The following is a 20,824-nucleotide window of genomic DNA, read 5'->3' as shown; positions in this document are numbered from 1 at the left end:
GCATCATCCATATTGGCCTAAAATGGGCAGATGTTCTCAGAAAAGATGCACAAGCCAACAAAGCTCTAGCACAGATAGTCATCCAGGAGACCAGTCCTTCAGACACGCCAACTCTATACCTTACAATCCTCTGACTACATGCACACAGTTCCCAGCATGTCTCACAATATGACAATGACAACACAACCCAGAATGCACTGATCTGGAAGTGAAGAGCCCTACTTTGATAGAACTCATTTCAAAAACTGTTGGGATATGTTCGTGTAGCAGTCTTTGCCTTTTGCTTAAAACATCATTCCTCACAGCCATGTGCTCTCGTGGATTTGAGATTCCCCCTAACTGGACTAGCTAACCTCCTACTGAGATTAGCACGTGTCTAGCGATTTGGCAGCCAAACCAGTATCTACATAAAGGGGATGGATGGAAAGGTCAGGTGAACTCCATTCCTCTAATCAGGTATGACATCATCAAACCGCATAGGGATGCTCAGATGTGGTTCTGCCAGGTTTGCCATGAAATCTAATATTGATCTGAGGAAGGCACACTCTCCAGTTAAGTGCAGGGACCAAGATTCCTGGAGCAATGTTAAGTAGCTAGCAATAGCAACTGTATTTCTAGCTGGACACATTTAGGAATTAGTCTTGTTTGCTCTTTTCACTGCAAGTCAAATTGCAAATATCGCCGGTTTCCCTAGGTTTTGGGGGTTTATGTGCATTCCAGCTCCCTCTACTGGGCATTACTAGTTATTGTTTCCAGCTTGGTCACACTTCACATTCAGCCAAGTTCAGGCATTTTCCATCAACCTGTTTGCTTCTATCCCTCCCCATCTTCACATTTTGTTTATTGTAGATACACGGTATAAGCTGATCTTACAGATAAGTTGAGGGCAGGTTTTGAGTCAAAAATCATGGAATTTTCTATGACCCTTGGATAAGTTGGGGGGGGGTTAAAATTGAGAGTGTGTGGAATTCTTTGAAAACAATTTACCAGGAATTGTTCTGAAGCAGCAGCAAAAAGCCAAAAAGGAAAAAAGGAGCCATTTTACATTTTTCTCCAAACCATAAGGGAGATGAAGGTGCTTATGGGAGGTGTAGGCTCTGTGAGGAGTACAGTGCTGCACTTCCATAGCAGCAGTCCTCATATGAACTACAATTCCCATAAGTGCCTTCACTTCTCTTTCTGTTTGGAAAAGAAGCTAAAATGCCTAATTTTTGTTTTCTTTCTATTGCTTTCTCAGAACAATTACTGGTAAGTAAAACTGCTCCTTTTTTCCTCCCCCCCACCCCGTCCTGCTTCTCAGCTCACTCCCACCTTACCAAACAGCTGCTCTTAGAAATTTCATTCACCACATTGACCTGGGTATAAGTCAACCCATGTTTTCAGGATCACCTTTGAGGCATAAATTTTTGACTTATACACAGGCATATACGGTGATTCCTTTTTTTTTTTGGATTTTTAATAGATTTGCTACATTTTGATTCCTTGTCTACCTAAGCCATGTTTATAGGTAATGAAGTGCATTGTCACATCTGATCATTCACAGGCACCACTGCCATTTCAGTGTTCTGGCATCTGATCACTTACAGGCACCACTGGGGTTCCTCCAGACAGGCCCCCCCGCCTGATCTCAAAGCCTGGGATGGTGACAGTGGATAGAAATACATTAACATCTTCCTCCCCCACTCAGCTTCTGATCCAGTAAAAAGGGAAAGCCGAGAACTGTAAAGGGTATGAGAATGCCAGCCACTAGATGCTACTCCCCTTGGTCAGGTTGCCTTCTCTCTGTACCTTCTCAAACAGGAGTTTTTTCTTGTAATATTAAAAAACCCTTACAATACATAATATATATTATTATAGATATTCGTAAAATGGGTGGAAAGGCACTTTTTGTGCTTTTTCCCCTCCAAGCTATTTTTGTATATGCAAGGAATCTTTGCATGCTGGTACATTCAAATATGACACACCTCCACACCTACAGCATCAAGTGGCACAGTTCAGGAAAAACTTCACCATTTGATTTTGCTAATCACTACACTGGCTGTAAGATTTGTGGCAATGTCCTAGCAACTTCCACAGCCTCTTGAAAAATCTCCTTCCTAGTCAGTATTGAATGGAAACAGAAAGTTCTGAATAAATTATCCAAGAGTACAGCAAACCAACACAAAGGGCAAACTGAGTTTTTCTTGTCTTTCTCAGATTATACCTAATTCTAGAAATTATAAAAAAAATTTCGCTCACTAAAAATTGATACAATCGATTTTGAGGTGTCATTCCACACATCAGCATGTCTTGTTCTCTTAGGCCTTAATACCTATGTTGTAAAAAGACTTTTTACAACATAGATTCCCAACCCACAGACCTTCTCTTCACAAGGCTCTCTGACAATTATAAAATAAGAGGAGAGAGATGTACTTACGAAGTTCATTTCCTGAGTCAATTCTGAAAGAATCATCACTCCTATTACGCAGTGATCCACAGTCCCCTGAAGTGCATATAAACAGAAGTGTGAAATTTTCCAGCATGAACATTTCAGATACCTTTGAAATGTCCTAATCTCCATTTTACAGCCCAAGAAATAAGTTTTCCAGTTCCCAGTGTAAAAATACATGAAGAAAAACACGTATTTCTCTAAAATGTTTTACTCCCTTTATCCTTCTGATTGAAAAACAGCAACTCCCAAACAAATGCAATCATGAAACATGATTGGCTGAACTTCATCAAAACAACTTCCAGTATATACAACTTTTAATTTGGAGGAAAAACAAATGGGAACACAGAGGTACAGAAATACATCAATAAAAATGAATACACAGGTAAGAGAATTTCAGTTAAAAAGATGGCAGAAATTACACCTCTGTACCCCAACCTACTCCAATGGGGAAAAGTCCTGAACACATGGGGGGGAGGAGGGGAGAACTGCTCAAGACTTAAGAGGATTGGAGCAAAAACCTTGTGGGAATGTAACTATCATGCATAATAACTGCTTCTTTTTTAACACATTGATAGATGAGGTCAAGGGCATTGCAAGGCCCATGTGGTCAAAGTGCAGTGCTCTGGGGAGGCAACACAACATGACCAAGTAGGCAGCATCATCACCACCCATGTCTTCAGCCCTTGCCTCACAGTCAGCAACAAGAACTAGAGTGGTGAATGGAGCTTTGCATTTGGAGGGCCCTCCCACCGTCCCTGCTTCCAAAAGGCTCAAAATTGGGGCACTACAAAAGCAGTTGGCGGTGACACAGTAGTGTCAATGCAACTTACTTTGAAATGACCCACTTCATACCTACACACCAGGTACCACTGACCCCAGGCTCCACTGCTCATCATCGTGAGCAAGGGGGGGATGTGCAGTGAGGGGGGCGCTCATCCCATGTGTGCAATGTGTCAGTACTGCCGTTGGATGAGAATATATCCAATATTTATCCATCTCCTACATAAAGTAGGAAGAAATTTTTTAAAAATTCTTTCTAAAAGGGAAGGAATCTAGATTGTTAATAGTTTAAGAAAAATCAAAAGGACTATCTAATTTTTTAAAAACTAGCCTTTTGTATGTGAGCCACTGTACAAGGTCCTCCATAGTGTCCGTCACTCACCACCTGATCTAAAACTGCCACTGATGCTGAGGACTTGGGACTAGTCTGATTAGGTGAGGTCTCTAATGAGTGCAGGCCCTAGGCCAGTGCCCTGACTGCCCAACCTTCAATGCACCAATTCACTACAGACAAAGGCTGTTACCATGTGCAGAAATGGACCTCTGAATTTCATAGGAAAAATATGGGGAAAGATCCCCTCACCCACTGCACTTGCAAGCGACACAGACAGCAAATGTCCCCAGCAGTGTCTTTTCTAGTGGCTGTCTGCTGGTGTTTTGCATCTTTTAGATTGTGAGCCCTTTTGGGACAGGGAGCCATTAGTTATTTGATTTTTCTCTGTAAACCGCTTTGTGAACTTTTGTTGAAAAGCAGTATATAAATACTGTTAATAACAATAACAATAATAAATGTGCTTGGGGGAGGGACAAAAATGAGTACATGCATGTGCAGAGGAAGGGTGATTTTCTCTCCTTGTGGCAGGTGAGAATAGCTAGCCTGACCCAATTCCAGCCTCAGTCAAAGAGTTAAAATCCACTCTTTCTAGACTGCTGAAGGGCGCCAAGGCTGTTCCTCTCTGATGGGTGCCTGGGTACCTTATGAAAAGCCACCTACAAGCTTGACACGAGTTGCACCACCAACACATGTCAAGCTTCCAGGCAAAATAAGAAGCATCTCTGCCATTTTGGTCATATAGCCATGTTTCCCTGTCATCCTGCACTTCGTCTCAGCTTGGGCTCTACTGCTGAGCGACCATGATGTTAGTGAGCTCTTTGTCCACTGGGTATGCCAGAAACCTTTTCCCCAACTGGAGCACAGGACATGCCATCAAGGAGTCCCTATTAGTCTTATTAGGAACATAAGGCAGCTGCCTTATACTGACCCAGACCATTTGTCCATTTAACCCAGAACTGTCTACTTGGACTGATTGGGATTCTCCAAGATCCCAGAGAATCAACACAAGCCGTACTTGTCAAGGCACTAAAATTGTCAAGGCACACTCCCAGTTTTCTACTTACATTAAATTACTATATTACAATTAATTTTTAATCAATATGATTAATACAATTAAATCATTACATGACAAAGGGCACAATCCTAACCAGGTCTACTCAGAAGTAAGTCCTATTTTGTTCAGTGGGGCTTACTCTCAGGAAAGTGTGGTTAGGATTGCAGCCAAAGACCAGGGGGGATGGGGGAATGTGCCTATGGGACTTACTTCTGAGTAGACATGCCTAGGATTGGGCTTTTGGTTGCACTCTTTTTTCTGCAATATAGGAGCAGGCAATCGGCACTTCTCTCTCCTCCTCTCCCCCACCCCACCCCACCCCCTCCCACAGGCACATTTCCCCCTTATCTCATAACTGCAGTTAGTACCTCTCCTACTGTCCCTCCCCTCACCTTCCAGAGGTCCAGAATCAATTGCCTCACATTCTCTCCCACCCCCCTCCCGCCAATTGCCTGCTCCTGTATTTCAGAAAGCCCAATCCTAGGCACGTCTACTCAGAAGTAAGTCCGATTATAGTCAATGGGGCTACTCCTAGGAAAGTGGGGCTAGGAGAGAAACCTGAGAGCCCAGCCCAGGCATGTCTGCTCAGAAGTAAGTCCCATTACAGTCAATGCGGTTTCCTCCCAGGAAAGTGCAGAAAGGATTGTGGCCCAACATCCCTCCTCTGAAAGGCAAAGGCAAGGCAGGGAGGGTCGCTTTGGGGAGCTTCAAGCAACTGTGGCAAGGAAAAGGGACTTAGAAGGACCCTCAGCCAGCCCATTCTTAGGCTGGTGGCCTCAGCAGACTCACTGGCTTCCTGCCTGCTTGCCTGCCCCTGGCTCCCTTATTCTCACTCTGCCCAGACCTCCTCCAGGCTTCTCTCGCTGCCCAATAAGCACGCAGGGCAGACAAGGGACTTGATACCCAATCCTAGGTGTGTCTACTCAGAAGTAAGCCCCATAATAGTCAACAGGGCTTACTTCCAGGTAAATGAGAATTGGGTTGCAACCTTCCTCTTGCTCAGCAGCAGGAGATGCAAAGCAGCCGCTTCGCCCGTGGCTGGTGGCTGGTGCCTGCTGCCTAAGTCCTCTGGCCCAAGTCCTCTGGCCCCACAGCATACCTGAGGCTGCCTCGCGGGACACTAGTATGCCTCGGCACAGCGGTTGAAAACTGCTGCTATAGCTCCATATTGCTGTATTCAGGAACTGCTGGCAGAGTCGCTGCTGCAGTGAGCAAAACTTATGTTTTCTAATTTAAGATAGGATTTTTTTTAAATTTAATGATGATCTAAGTGCACATGCTCAAGCCTGACATTTACTATTGACCAACATCTCTCCATTTGAATGGTAAATTCAGCCCACTGTTAAAAATATAGCTTTATTTTCTCTCCCTCAGGAGTATAATTCAGAGAAAAGAAGTATCTTAAGCAACAAAGTTTTGAACGCGAATCTCTATTATTAATGAATTAACTAATGCAAATTCACACTGCAAACATTTTAATAATAAATGTAAAATCAAATTATATTAATAAAAATAACTGCAAAAAAGCCAGGGCATTCTTTTCGTATTTGTTTTTAATAAAACACAAGGCTGAGTTGTTTTTTTTACTGTGCTTTCCTAGTGATTTTAAAGTGCATTAACTGTAACAGATTATCAGGGCCCATTTCTCCCCTAATGCAAAAATAGAAACAGCATATAATGGCATTTAACAGCAGATATTTGTACAACTAGAATTAGCTCAAGTCTCTGCTCAGCCATAAACACATTGGGTGGCCTCATGCAAGCAACATTCTCACAGTCTCAGTTTCCTCCTCCAACCTGTAAAAATACTGGCCCTCCCCTCATTTATATGGGGTAATACTACTGGTTTGTCTAAGGGCAGGGCGAGATGATACCTTTTGTGTGATTGGTTCCTGCATACTTGATTTTTTTTCTAATGCAAATGCATTACATTTTTTTAATGTAAAAAGCAACAGCAGGACCCAAACCATTCCATGGGAAGGAGGGGAAAAGCTTTGAGTTGGGGTGGCACATTCTGGGGAGATTGCAGTAGGGATTGGGGCTGGCTAGGACCATGTCAAGGTGGGTTGGGGCAGATAGCAGCAACAATAGAGCTGCCAATAACCTATGCCTCTGGACCAGCCTGGACACACCCCTCTGGACCCACTTAGATTTACACCAGCCAAAAAGCTGGGGCAGATCTGAGTAGTCCCATTAAGGACAATGAGATGGTGCAGTAGGTAAGTAAAAAAAACTCTGTTACCTCTCCATCGATACCTGGTCCCTGGCTGGCCCACAGCACACAACAGAGGCTGCGCCAGTGCCACAACGTTCTAGGCCATCCCAGGATAGAACTGGGCTGTCAATTTCATTATCCTTATAACAAGCCTCTAAAGCAGAGGTTCTCAAACTTTGAGGGAGCTTTACTCCCTCAGTAAGTTCTTGTGGGGGAGGGGCTTTACCCTCACATTATGTAGGCAGGGCTGCAGCAGGCTGCAGGAGGTGCGGGGAGCCCTGCGCAGCACTCCCCGAGGCTTAGAACGTTCGCTAAAAGCGGACGCAAAGTACTTCCATTTTGCAGGAGGTGCTTTGCACCCGCTTTTAGTGAACGTTCCAAGCCTTGGGGAGCGCTGTGCAGGGCTGCACAGGGCTCCCCGCACCTCCTGCAGCCTGCTGCAGCCCTGCCTTCTTGAAGTGCAAAGCACCCCCTTCGCCCCCCCTTAGCGACGCAATCCTGGAGATCATGTCAATGCCTCCCTCCCCTTCCCCCGTGCCTTGAAGGAACAGGCAAAGCGTTACACAAACTGGTGGGGTATTATTATCAGAGCTAGGGAGCTGAGACCAGCTGGTTCACCCAACGCTAAAGCAGGGCAAAGATGAGATCTGAACCAGAACTTTGAATGCTTTGGCAGAAATGTATATAAATCAAGTTAGTAAATCCCCCCCACACACACATACATGGATTTCAAGCAGCCCCTAATAGACCATTTGCAGAAGACTGAATTGCATTTTTCCATTTCATGTCTTTTTCAGACGAAATATACGGCAATCAGTAAGAATTCCTCCACCATTCAATGCAAAAAAGTTTTGACATGCAATCAAAACTTAGTTTTCTTACCTGTAAAAACTTCTTAACATCAGCAAGAATATCTCTAAAGATGAGTTGGTCTTTTTGAACATCAAACCAACCCAATTTCGTGATCTTAGCAATTACTTGAACAAGTGCCTGAATCACAAAAGGGGCCAGTTTTGGACGAGATGCTACATAGTTCAATATGTAGTTTCCTGTACCAAAATACCAAAAATTAAATCAAAATGATTTTATTCTAAATTCAATCAAACATTTTTTAATCTACGCTGCCATCGTGAAATACACTGAACACATCCACAGGGGGCCAGCTTTTGCCAGGACTCTGTAGTAGTATATCAGTAACTCAATGCTCCAAATGCAAATGGAGCTGCTGTTATATGAATGCCAAAAGAGTATTTTTGGACTGGGGTATTATTCATTCTTTTTGGATGGCGCTCCCTCAGCAATAACACTGCAGCTAACTGTGACAGACATATGTTAAGAACAGTTGAAAACTATAGTTAAGTACTATGGTGTCATATTGACCAGATTAGTGCCATAACAGCTATACCAAAACCACAGTCTGGTTCAGCTTCCCAGACCCCATTACCTGTTGTTGTCTGTCTTCTTATTCATACCTTCTCTTCCCGATTTTCACTCAATGCATAGGGCAAGGATAAAGGAGGGACCCACCAGCCCCAATCATAATGTCAATATATCTGCTAGTCCTGCTCCCCCACCCCACCTAATCTTTCATTCTCAAAGTTCTAAAAATGCACTTACACGTACAACTATAGAGAGAGGTGTTTGTTTCCAATGAATAGGATGGGATTACAGCCCAATTCTTACTGAACACAATTAGATTACTTCTGAGTAAAATAAATAACACCATTTTCAAACACCTCTAACTATATGAATGTAGACACTCCACAGAACCTGAAATGCTGTGTGATCTGGAGCTTCACCTACAAGGAGGCTTTATGTAGATATAGCTGAATGCACCCAAGTGGACTTTTCAGACCTTCAGCCCAATACATGATGTTCAAGGGCAAGGCTTACAAATCAAGCAAGGGGCAAGTAGGTAGGGCTTTGCTCCCATCTCCTCAAAGAGTATATGTATGGAGTGTTTTGCATGAAAAAGGTGTATATGTTATCACGTTTACAAATGGTAAACGTATCATGGTATACGTATATGGTTACGTGTTTACAAATCTGTGTTGCCTGGCAGACAAGATGCTATAGAAAATTAGAAAATCCTGCATCTACTTAGCCTCTCCTGGCTGTCAGCTGAAATCAGCTGCCTCTTTCAAAATTTTACTGAAAATGACCTTGGATTAAATTATCTTGGATCTGCTTTTCTGTACACGGTACAATTTGTTTCACTCCTAGTTAGATAACTTGTGAAATAGTGGGCCCAATCCTATCCAATTTTCCAGGGCTGGTGCAGTTGTGCCACTGGGGTGGGCACTGCATCCTGTGGTGGAGGGGCAGTCACTGGTGCCTTGTCAAGGTATGGGAACATGTGTTCCCTTACCATGGGGTTGCATTCCAGTTGGAAAGTTGGATAGGATTGAGCCCTGAATCTGCTGACCCCAATAGTTTTTATAGTAGTTTTAAAGAAAATTTTGCAAGTCATCTTAGGCATCTGCTTCAGCAAGGGAGCAGCAGGGTAGAAATTTTTTAAATAAAAATAATTTAAAGACTAATTAGCTATGATAGCCTGCTGCTTTGCTTTTTTATTTCTCATTTATCTTGTTTTATATTCAATGACTAACATTATTTCATTTCCACATTTCCCTTTTTTCTTCAACTGCCCATATTCACTTTTCCCAACACTCACTACGCATAAAAACCTTCATCAATCAATAAGCCCTAGTACTGCTTGGCACCAAGTTACTTGGCTGTATAGAAATACTGAGATGAGGAAATACTGAGGCTAAAAAGCCCTTATATTAAACAGAAATGTGCAGAGATCCCATCAATTAGAGGAAGACACTCTCAGTGCTTCACGTCAAGTTTCTTTTCTGGTGAACCACATGGTCCCAATTTGGACTCCCCCTTCCACAGCTGTGATTTGCCTTATGCAGGAAACACCCACTGGCATAAATGAGAGCTTCCATCCCAGGGCAGATCGTAGCTGCAGGGGAGACCAATCTGGATCCCAACCCAATCTGGTTCAATGCCCCCTTCCCCAATACCACAGCCCCAATCCAGATCGGCTCCCTGAAATTAAGAAATAAAAAACAAGCACATCAGGCCAATCATGACCTTAACATAACATATAGTTTATAATCTGGGTACTGTATTTTGAAAAGGAAAGATACAAGTAAACTGGTTGGACCGATCACTAGGATCATATGAAATTTTAGTTGTTAGCAAAAATTCAATTTTAGTATTGGAAGGAATAAGCAATACTTACTGATATCCATTCTTTGTTGAACAGGTAAAGGGGTGGTTTTGCATACAAGTTTAGAGAGACATGTTGCCGCTAAAAGCTGTGCAAAGGATGTCTAGAAAACAAATACACACAATTCAAGCGTTGACATAATAATAAATAGAAACCATCTCTACAAATCAACTTATTAGATGCAATCTGAAAACATAAGCTTGCAACAAGAAGCGCTCCTCTTAACCCCTTGTTATCACCGAGTTGTCCAATGTAGCTGGACTTGCATGCTTTGACATAACTTAAAGAACAAGCCCAAATATTTAATTGTGCCAGCAAAAAAAGAAAGTGCTTCCTCTGAAAAAGGACAACAGCTCTTCCTCCCAATACATACCACAATAAATTTTGTCACACAAGGCATACCTGGCCCTAAGAAGGTCCTTTGGATGCGACTGGAGCACAGCTCTGGTCACCTCGAGCGGACTTCAGGTGCCCAAATCCGCGGACTTCATCATCCGCAAGTGGACCAGACCCCCACAGGAACAGAACACCGGCAGATACAGAGGGCCAACCTGTATCTCCAGCTTGCAAATTCTAAGACAATGCATTATCCCATAACATAGCTCTCTCCTTATAGCCCATCAAGGAAATAAATGCAACACTGGATTCATAACTACACCTAGTTTCTACTTGACCATTTTTCACAGCTCCAAGATTTCTTCTTCTCAGTTTGAATATTTGGACCAAGCAGGGAGCAAAACATTCCCCAGTACATGGCATGCCTTAGAATATAACAGAGAGGAAAATTAGTGGGAGATTCGGAAGAGCTCTAGTTTAGCTCTTTTATGTTAGCTCCAAACTATTTTTATTCCACATTTTTATATCGTCCTTCTTCCAAAGAGCTCAGAGTGGTGTACATAGTTACTTCTCTCTTTTTGTCTTCACAACAACCCTGTGAGGTAGGTGAGCTCATACAATTAAATTACAGCTAAAAATATGCAAATTGGTCATCATTCACATCTTGCAGTATATGCAGAAAAAATATGTGCTTTATGACTTAAAGATTTACATAGTAATATGTACTGTATATAGCCCCAAATTTATTGAAATCCAAATGACTCATAGAGAAAGAAGTAGCTGTGCAGTTCACACCCTGCCTTGTATGAGAATATGTACAAGATAGTGGAGATGGTAAGATCCAACCCTATTAGAAAATAGTTTAGACAAAATGGGTGTTTCTTGCTTATGTCTTTTGATATCACAAACCTGCAACAAAATAATTCAAAATGAAGAAAGCATCTCTTTCTTTTAGGGGTATCCCAAAAGTTGGGTGTGATACATCTTCTTTCAAATTTAAGCAAATTCATTCTCTAACAGTACCAGTTACGAAAGACCAAGAATATACAAGTAAGTAAAAATATATTATCAAGGTAAATTTGACTACATGTGAATAGCCCTAGGAACTGCAATGTGGGCTTTTGCTAAAATAAATATAATGGATGTGTACTTGAATTATAAAAAAGTTGTCAAGCACTTACTGTTCCTTGTTCCAGTAAAAGCTGACACTGGCTAAGACATTCAGGACTGCTAATAAGCTCCAAGAGCACCTTTTCGGCTTGTATTCGCTGTGCTAGATCTGTTCCCTCATAGAGGTGTTTACAAAGGACTTCTAACTCTGCCAAACTCTGTAGGGGTGAAAAAAAAAATCAAATATTATGATTCATATCCAGGCTTCCCTAACATGCTTAACAGTTATTCAAACACACTGACATACAGAGGTATGAAAGGCAGTTTATTTTTCCAGCCCATGAAGCATTTCTAAAGCCTCTGCAAGGGAAGGGGGAATTGGAGCTCAGTTCCTCCCACTCACTTCTTAAAAATAATTCATTCCATTATCACACAGGAGAAGTACTCTGCCCTGAAGTGACATATGCGCAAAGAAAATAGGCAGTATTTGTCAGCTGTGAAATAGATAATCATGCTCCAGCAACTAAAGTTCCTTGACAATTTAATTCAGCAATGCTTTCTTCAACCCAAACAGGAAAACAGGCAAAGAGTGAGAATTCGTATTCTCAGTGTCCCCTTTTATCTCTGCCACTTTAGTTTCCACCTTGCCTCTAAAGCTTGCAATCCTCTGCACATTAACTTGGGAATAAGTCCAAGTCAGCACAGTGGAAGCCAATCCTATTCCCTTCACCTCCCGTCAATGCAGTGACCCCCAAATGGCCACATCCTAAGGTGGAGCGGGGTGGTTGCAGAGGTCTGAGCAAGTCTGCACTGACCCATGCTGCAGGATCAGGTCCAGGAAGGAGGTCAGGATACTGGCAGTACTATCATTACCAATTCCACCCTCTCCGGGGACCTGATCCACCCATCTACACCCTCCCACCACCACCCCATCACCCTCCCCCATCATCTTACCTCCTCCAGTGATTGGGGGAAACAGGCAACAGTACAGGTGGGAAGGCGCAGGCCTACCTGCCAGTGTTGCCAGCAGCGCACCAAGTGATAGGCAGACAGAGTGCCTTTCGTGACATATGCTGACTGATTTACAGCAGTCGGAGGGCTTCCCTGGGCCTCCCAATGCCTTATAAGGCATTAAAAACATCACTTCCCAGTTTTTCAAAAAAAAAACAACAACAACAACCTGGTCAGGTGTTTTTAACTCTAAGAGTCATTCTAAGCCCCACGGACATGCACAGGCTCTGCTGGACTCAGAAGACCCCACCCCCAGAGGGAAGGGGAATGGAGCTTCTCTCGGTTCTGGAGGGTAGGGGGCCATTTGCCCATATCTGTGGTTTCACTAAACTGTGGGCAGATCAAAATTTCCTCTAATGATATTACTATTTGACAATAGTAAGCTAGTAGGTGGTTATCCAGGGGCTAGATTTGGTCCACAAGTCATTGGTTGCTGACCACTGCTACAGCAACTGATCCCCCCCCCCCAAAAAAAATCACAGAGCTTCCTAGAAATGGCAATCCTGCTGCCCACCCGCCCCCACTCAACCAATCAATCCTCTAGCTGCTGTTTATTCTATGTGAATGATGTGTTTTCTTATGCTGCTGCATTACTGCTTTGAACTGGATTGGATCTCTTGCTTTTGTTTTTAGTTTGTTGGGCTTGGAATGTTTCAGTGTGATTTTCATGAACTACTTTGGATCTCATGAGAGAAAAGCCATTTAGAAGTTTTTCAATAAGTAAATAAATCTGTCCAAAAATTGGAATTTGGGGTTCACACTTACAAAGGGATTATGGTCCTTTTGACTACAGAGATTATCTGAATGGGATGACTCAGTGCAACAGTCATACACAGTCTAGTTATTTTCCCCAAGAAAGGTTGGCCAGATTGCACAGGTTCACATGCGCCAATCAGAAAGTAATGGCCAAATGCAAGAGCAAACTCACATGGGGCAGAAAAGATAGGGCTCCAAAATTCTAGCAGAGATCCACCACATTTTTTTCTCTCTAAAAGGACTGAAGGTCAGTCACAAGTACACAAACACACTCCAGAGTTGCGATTGCCGGAGCTCCCAGCACATGTTTACTGTGTGTTTGACCTAAGAACACCTTTCAAACATTACAGAAAAGGCACTGTTAACCCATGGGGAAAATGCAAGAACCTATCTTCCGCTGGAATGTGTGAAGCAGCCCTAAGTGAATGTAACATTATTAAAAATGTACTCGTGTTTGTTTTATTATTAAAAACATAACTTAATCAAAATTAAATTTTGATTAAATTGTATTAAATGGAGATACATTTACAGTATTTTCCGTTTCAAAATATACAAAGCACTGTACAATAAAACTGTATTCTTGCCACGTCCCAAATATCCCACCATCTTAAATTTTTTGTATTTATTTGGTAAAAGACAGCCAAAAATAAAAATTTTCTATTGCTATTTAAGATATCCAAGATCATTACTTAATTTTGTAAGAACAGAAAAGAGCCCTGTTGGATGCAACCAAAAGTACACATTGGCCCAGGAGCTGCCTCTGGAACACCCACAAGCAGGAAAGAAAAACACGATTCTCTCCTGCCATTCCCTTTCAAAGCCATCTAAGCTAGTGGCCACCAACCACATCTTATGGCAATGAATTCCACAGTTTCCTTATGTAGCATTTCTGTCTTACCAATCAGTTTCATTGAATAAACCTTGGTTCTAATATTGTGCAAGAAAAGTACTTCTCTCTGTCCACTCTCTCCACATCAGGCATAACTTTATAAATAATGTCTTTCTTCCCTTAGCAGGTTTTTTTTCCCCAAGCTAAAAAGCTGCAAATGTTGTAGCTTTTCCCCATAAGGAGGGTACTCCAGCCCTCTGAGCCTTTTGCTTGTCCTCTTTTGCACCTTTCCAGCTCAACAACATCCTTCTGGAGGTATGGCAATCAGAACTATACACAACATTCCAAATGCAGCTGCACCATAGATTTACCGCATATAAGGGGATTATAATATTAACAATCTTATTTTTGACCCCTTTCCCAATGACCTTTAGCATGGATTTTGCTTCCTCACACCTGCCACATTCTGGGTTGTTATTTTCATTCAAATACTGTATGTTTATCACTAAATATTTTTCTTTTCACTCCATTAACAATAGCAGAAGCCCCACAAACATCCAAAACAAAAACAAAAAATGCAAATAGCAAGAACTGACACAGATACTCTAGGTCAGTGTCTCCCAAATGGTAGGTGGGTCCCAACCTGTTGGTGGGTTGTGAAACTGACAAGCTGAATGCTGACAAGGAAAATGCACTGAGCCCTGTGGAAAGTGAAACTGAGTCACATGTGCGCATTTGCTCACAAGTAGGTAAACGTGCCTCAGAACTGGGGTCGGCAACCTGCCATTCTGGAGCCGCAAGCAGCTCTTTGAGCCTTTGGCTGCGGCTCTGTGCGGGGCCAACCCGTCCCGGGGGAGGGGCTTGCCCCTCCCGTGACGCAGCCGCCACTCACCAGCCCGAGCATACGGGCTGCGGCTGCGCCCCATAGGAGAGGGCGCGAACGGCTGGCGGAGCAGCTCCTCCGCCGAGAGCGAGCCTCCGCCGCCACACGCCCCATTGGAGAGGGTGCAAACGACTGGCGGAGCGAGCCCCCGCCCTGCCGCCACACGTTCCCTCCTGCTGGAGCCGCAGCCCGAGCCTGTGCGTGGCTCCTCAGAAGTAAGTCCCATTGAACACCCTGATGATCCCCCCTTCCCACAAGCAGCCCTGACCCCACGGATCAAAGGCAAAAGCAAGCAATTGAATGCAGCTGCTCTCTCCTCTTCCCAAGCTCAGAGCACTATCCTGTGCGTGTCTCCTCAGAAGTAAGTCCCACTGTGCTTGCTCCCAGGAAAGTGTGCACAGGATTACAGCCTTCAAACTTCCCACTCAGCACCCCGTCACTCACTCACTCACACTCTCACTGCTCCATTTCCTTCACTTGGAAACTTGAAAGGGGTTTGGAGACCCCTGCACCAGATGGTATTCTGTATATGTTTGTATACTGTATGTGTAACATACTGTATATGTAGCACCAAAGCATATCTCATGGTTGTGAAGTAATCACTGTTAGTATGCTTTTTATTTTATGCAGTTTTGAACTCTTAGCTTGTTTGTTCAGGAGCACTTTTGTGAACAGTGTTAAGTAGTACTAAGTGGTCTTGTTCAGAGGTAGTATTGTGTGGAAAGGCATTTACAGAAGTACAGAAGTAAATGACAGTAAAGAATGACAGTATCCTTCACAAGCAGTTCACCTGTGCACAATCTAAAACTGTTGTTCTCCAACTGTGGGTCTGGACCTGATTTTTAGTGGGACCTCTAAGAGGGGAGTGTATTATATAACTGGGACCTATAAGAGGAGAGCGCAAACTATATATGCAGTATTATCTTCATTTTAGATGTCAAAAGGGTTTTGTGGCTCCCAAGGTTTTCTTTTTTCCGGAAAATGGGTCCAAATGGCTCTTTGCTTGTCTAAGGTTGCCGACCCCTGACTTAGAAGATACAATGTCATTTGAGAAAGTGGATCCCGATGCTAAAATGTTTGGGAACCACTGCTCTATTCACCGGCTAAGAATTTGATTTCCCAAGTTGTTGCCTACATTCCATCAATCTACAGGTGCATCTTTTGATTTTATGTCCCAAGTGCATCTACTCTTTTTTTTTTGTACCGGTTACACTGTTGCTGCAAACCCAAACCTTAAGATGCATATGTACAAATGTACCTTGCACCAAAATTGAATGGCATAAAAAAAGTTTATCATCATCAGGAAGCTGATTTTCAACTCTGCAGTTCTCAAAGTAGCAAACAAAAAGGGTCAAGCAATGCATCCAATAAAAACAATTCTAATTAGGTAACTAAAGCCAACCTGGAGATGATATTGAGCATATTACAACCACCTTAAAAGACTAGGCCAAATGAAAAAGTGCTAACCACTCTTCTTAAATAGTCAAAGAGTACAGATCTAGTGAATTTCATTTGAGAGCTCTATAAAAAGCAGGAACTACCACGAAGAAGGCACTGTTCCTAGGAGATGTTCATTTAGCTACCTTAGCAGTGGAACCCACAACAAGGCTTCATCCCTACATCTCAGAAGAAGAGAAAAGAGGGAAAAATTCCTTCAAATACCCCAAGCCCCAACTACTCAAGAATTGATATGTTAAACCCATCACTTTGAATTTGCTTCAGAAACAAATCAGAAACCAGCAGATCTCTGCCAAGTTTGATGTAATATGCTCCGTGCAATCAGTCCCAGATAAGAAAGGGGCTGTCACTTTCTAGATCAGTTGAAGTTTCCTACAAGAGGCATGGTTGGCACACCATATGGTACTCTGTATTACCATAGTCAAGAAGTTACCAGGGCATGCTGTACACTTATAATCTTCTGGTTAGACAAACAGCACAACTAGCACAACAACCCAAAGTGGTGGAATGCACTCTTGACCACCACCTCCTGAACACCAGATCTAGGAACACCCCTACACTGTTCCCCCTGCTGATTGGGCAGTGAGGCTTCTTTCAAAGAGGTGGTTCCCATACATTTAGCAGGAAGGGGAGAGTAACTGTCTCTACTCAGCCCAGCATAACAGCCCAATCCTATCCCCCACGTATACTGTCTCAACAGTGTTCTGGCAGCATAAACAGCTTTACAGCTGTCGCAAGCGCAACAGTGCCAGCAAGCATGGCTGGGCCGCCACTAAAAGCAGCAAGTGGCTGGACCTGTGCGATAACAGGGAGTGGACACCTGCTGCCGCCAATAAGTTTGTGCAGGGGTTAGGAGGGAGGTAGGGAGGGTGTGGAACAGGGCAGGGGTGTGAGGGAGACAGAGTGGGGAGGAGATCAGGCCTGTGAAGGGAGCAGGCTCAGCAACAGCAGTGCATGCCAAACTCTAACCCCCTTCCCTGGCCTGCTATGCCATCATGGGTTAACGCAGACTTGCACCAGCTACAGAGCTGGCACGCATTCAATTTGACCCACGTGACTGCTAGGGCTTACCCCAGGGAAACAAATGTTCCCTTACCCCAAGAAAGCCACTACATGCCTGCGTGATTTTCAAAATCATATTGGTCCCATTGCATCACTGCAAAGGGAGTTATATAGGATTGGGCTGTAAAAGTCCTTCAAAGTGGCTGTTCACTGGTGTCTCCCTCGTATAACCTCTTAATTGTGAGCTCATCTGGGACAGGGAAGCATGTTCTTGTTCCTGTTCCTATATAAATCACTTTATGTACTGTTTCATTGGAAACTAGAATATAAATATTCTGAATGATGATGAGAACTGTACTGGCATACACATTATAATACGTAAGTAAAATTACGCAACAAGTTCATAATCCATAATCACATGATACACACCCAAAAAAGGAACCTAATAGTTAGAAATGCCCCATATACTAGCTTGTTACAGAACTAAGCTTTTCATCCCGTTTCCTGAGAGCTCATAACTGTGTAGACAAAAAGGGCAACATAATCCAGAGTTTCTCCCTCTCTGTTGACAAAAGGGCTTACAGCACATCTGCCACTGGTCATCCCTGGAGACAAGCCAATATTCTGAATAATAATGAATTATTATTTTTATTATTATACCACCACAGCTTTCAGGACAAGTGCGACCCTGTTCAAGGCAGACGGACCCCAACATTGCTCATCTTCCTCAGCAGGAATGCATTCCATTTTATTCACTTGTGATCCTCAACTCTCTGCTAAATGAAGATAAAACCTGGAAGACGATGCAAGGTGCTATAGTGTCAACCAACAGACCCAATGCTGTATTCAAAGAAGTTAGCGGGGGTTTCATGGGCACAGCTGATCAAATCAGCAGAACAACTGGAAACCATCAGGATCCATCAAGTATAGTGGACAATCTGCCTCAACCACCCTTGCAATGTGCTTAAATGTGGCTACGCCTCCACTAAGCAATTATCTTAGGGCACAATCCTAACCCCTTATGTGCCAATGGGACATGTGCTGCATCCTGCAGTTGGGTGGCACTCACGGAGGCCTCCTCAAAGTAAGGGAAGCTTTGTTTCCTTACCGCAGAGCTGCATTACCCTTTGGTCAGTGCTGGAAGGCAATGCTGTCAGGGGTTAGGCTTGCGCCCTTAGTGACACCAGTTGCTCCTTTCAAACAAAATACTGCCCGGGTGTGCGCACATGTTTTTAAAGAAGGTAGAAGTAGTCGAAGTTCTTTGTCCCAAAGTGTCATGCTCCACTCCAGGCCAGGGTGGAGGTGAGGGAGAATAACCACAGAGCCATCTATGCTCTGGGGAAAAACAAAACACGTTTTTGAGACTGCTCACAGCAGCAGGTTGGCTAACCCAAGAAAGAAAGTGCAGTTTGATCTTCTGGGTAAGGTGAGCTGGAGCTGGAGCAGGTGACTATGGCCACAATCCGATGCCCGCCTACCTGGGAGCAAGCCCCACTGAGCAGAACAGGGCTGACTTTTGAGCAGGGCCGCTTCGGACTGGGCTGCGAGCCAACGCCACCAGCTAGCCAAGGCGCAGTGACCCACAGCGCAGCCCCCTGCACAACTGTGCCAGCCTTCGCTCCCCCTCCTCTGCCCAGCGGCCCCCTTCGTGGCTGCCCGCTGCAGGAGTATCCACGCCTGGCCACGGCCTCAGGGCACGGCCAAGAAAGCCCCTCACTGCCCTTAGCAAGGGGCTTTCTCGGGGGCGGGCCAAAACCTGCCCCGCCACACACAGCACTCTCGAGGCGCCCCCTCCCAGCAGCAGCAGCACCACCTGGCCGCGGCCTCCCCCCCCCCCCAGCACCACCTGGACGAAGGCGCCCCCCTTTCCCCTTCGCAACGGTCCATGGAGGGCCCCGCACTTCCTGCCTCCCCCGAGGATGCGCAGCGCCACCTCGGCCAGGCGCCCTCCTTCCCCGCCCAGCCCCGGGGTCGACGCCTCGCCCCCCGACCGACCGACTGACTGACTGACCTGGCCGCCCAGCGCCATCTTCCGCGGCGGGAGGGGAGGCGGAGGCTGCGGTGCCGAAGGCAGGGGGCGGGGGCGGGGCGAGGCGGAGAGAGGAGGGCAGGCCCCGCAGGAGCCGGGTGGGCGGGAGCGAGCGCTGGGGGCGGGCAGGGCCACCCCTCCCCCCGTTCAGACCCAGACACGCTTCAGAGGCTCATTAAACGTATTTTTGAGAAAGCCGTTAGAGCACTCGCAGACACGTGTCAGTCCCGTCACGCCAGGAAGGGGACCTGGGCAGGCACAGGGAAACCCCCCACTTAAGGGCTGAGCATCCCATCTTTCGTTGCACACGGAGCCCCAGCCTCTGCCTGTCTACTCAGAAGTAAGCCCCATTCGAGTCAATGGGGCTTACTCCCAGGTAAGTGTGGACAGGATGGCAGCCTCAGAGCCCCAGCCTCTGCCTGGCTACTCAGAAGCAAGTCCCATTGTAGTCAATGGGGCTTACTCTCCAGTAAGTGTGGATAAGATTGCAGCCACAAGCACACAGCAAAAGGGGGGGGGGACCTATAGACCAAACCTACTGGTTTTTAAGCCATTTCTGCCCAAGGTTGCGTATATGGGACAGGGATCAAATGTGTACATCTGTGGGCCAGGCAAAACTGGGTTAATAAAATAAATAAACCACAGAAGCAACTTTTTTTTTGCTTGTACTGTAGTCACATTTTTCTGCAATAAATGCATATTTATATTTAGAGCCAGAACTGTGTAGTGATTCGGGAGTTGTAATTAGACCTGGAAGATCCAGATTCAAATTCGTAACATACCTAAGGGGGGGCAAGGGGTGCAAATGCTTCAGGTGCCAGACTTGAGGGAAGGCAGCGGAAATGGAGGCAGCACCTCCAGGTGGGGGGGCAGCACCCCTGGAGGTGTACCCCTGGAGGGGCAGTGTGCCCTGATATGAGGGCCGTCCCTGAGGGCATCTCTCCAGAGGTGTTCTGAGAGCCGGGGAGGCCACACACAGCCTCCCCAGCCCTCAGAACGCCTGGGGGGGTGGCAACGGGCATAGGGGGCGGCACCTTGGTTGGGGTGGAATCCCTGGAGGTGTACCCTGGGCAACACAGTGGCCAGGGATGTCACTGGTTCAAATGCCCATGAAGCTTCCTGGGTCACTGTCAGTCTCACCTACCTCACAGTACTGTTGTGAGGACAACAGGAGGAGAGGAACTATGTACACCACCCTGAGCTCCTTGGAGGAAGGGCAGTATATAAATGTGAAAAATAAAAATAAATACATAAAAATTGTCATATGGCTGCAACCACCTTAAGGTGATATTGTCAGAAAAGGTGGCATAGAAATCCATTTCCTAAACTCATAAAAGAGCTTCCTGAATGTTGGG

The 20,824-nt window shown here is 44.8% G+C and overlaps 1 protein-coding gene across 3 annotated transcripts in view; it reads right to left on the bottom strand.

Annotated features, from left to right (window-relative positions):
• Nucleotides 1–19,485, bottom strand: part of RANBP17 (RAN binding protein 17) — a 211,682-nt gene extending 192,197 nt beyond the window's left edge. For 2 of the 3 annotated variants that reach the window (XR_010794968.1, XM_066639168.1), the window contains exons 1-5: nt 19,452–19,485; nt 11,573–11,719; nt 10,068–10,158; nt 7,697–7,863; nt 2,417–2,482 (exon numbers count right to left, since the gene is read on the bottom strand). Coding sequence is in view for 2 of the 3 variants with exons in the window: in XM_066639168.1 (XP_066495265.1) it covers nt 2,417–2,482; nt 7,697–7,863; nt 10,068–10,158; nt 11,573–11,719; nt 19,452–19,469 (489 nt within the window). In the remaining variant the exon portion in view is untranslated. Of the gene's footprint in view, nt 1–2,416; nt 2,483–7,696; nt 7,864–10,067; nt 10,159–11,572; nt 11,720–19,286; nt 19,342–19,451 lie in introns of those variants that run through there. The other variant, XM_066639178.1, reaches the window with a different exon arrangement.
• Nucleotides 19,486–20,824: the final 1,339 nt, after the last annotated feature.

This window comes from Tiliqua scincoides, chromosome 1 (genome assembly GCF_035046505.1).
Source record: "Tiliqua scincoides isolate rTilSci1 chromosome 1, rTilSci1.hap2, whole genome shotgun sequence".
Classification (NCBI taxonomy): domain Eukaryota; kingdom Metazoa; phylum Chordata; class Lepidosauria; order Squamata; family Scincidae; genus Tiliqua; species Tiliqua scincoides.
The sequence above is the reverse complement of the archived record's forward strand: the minus strand, read 5'-3'. Positions and strand labels throughout refer to the sequence as shown.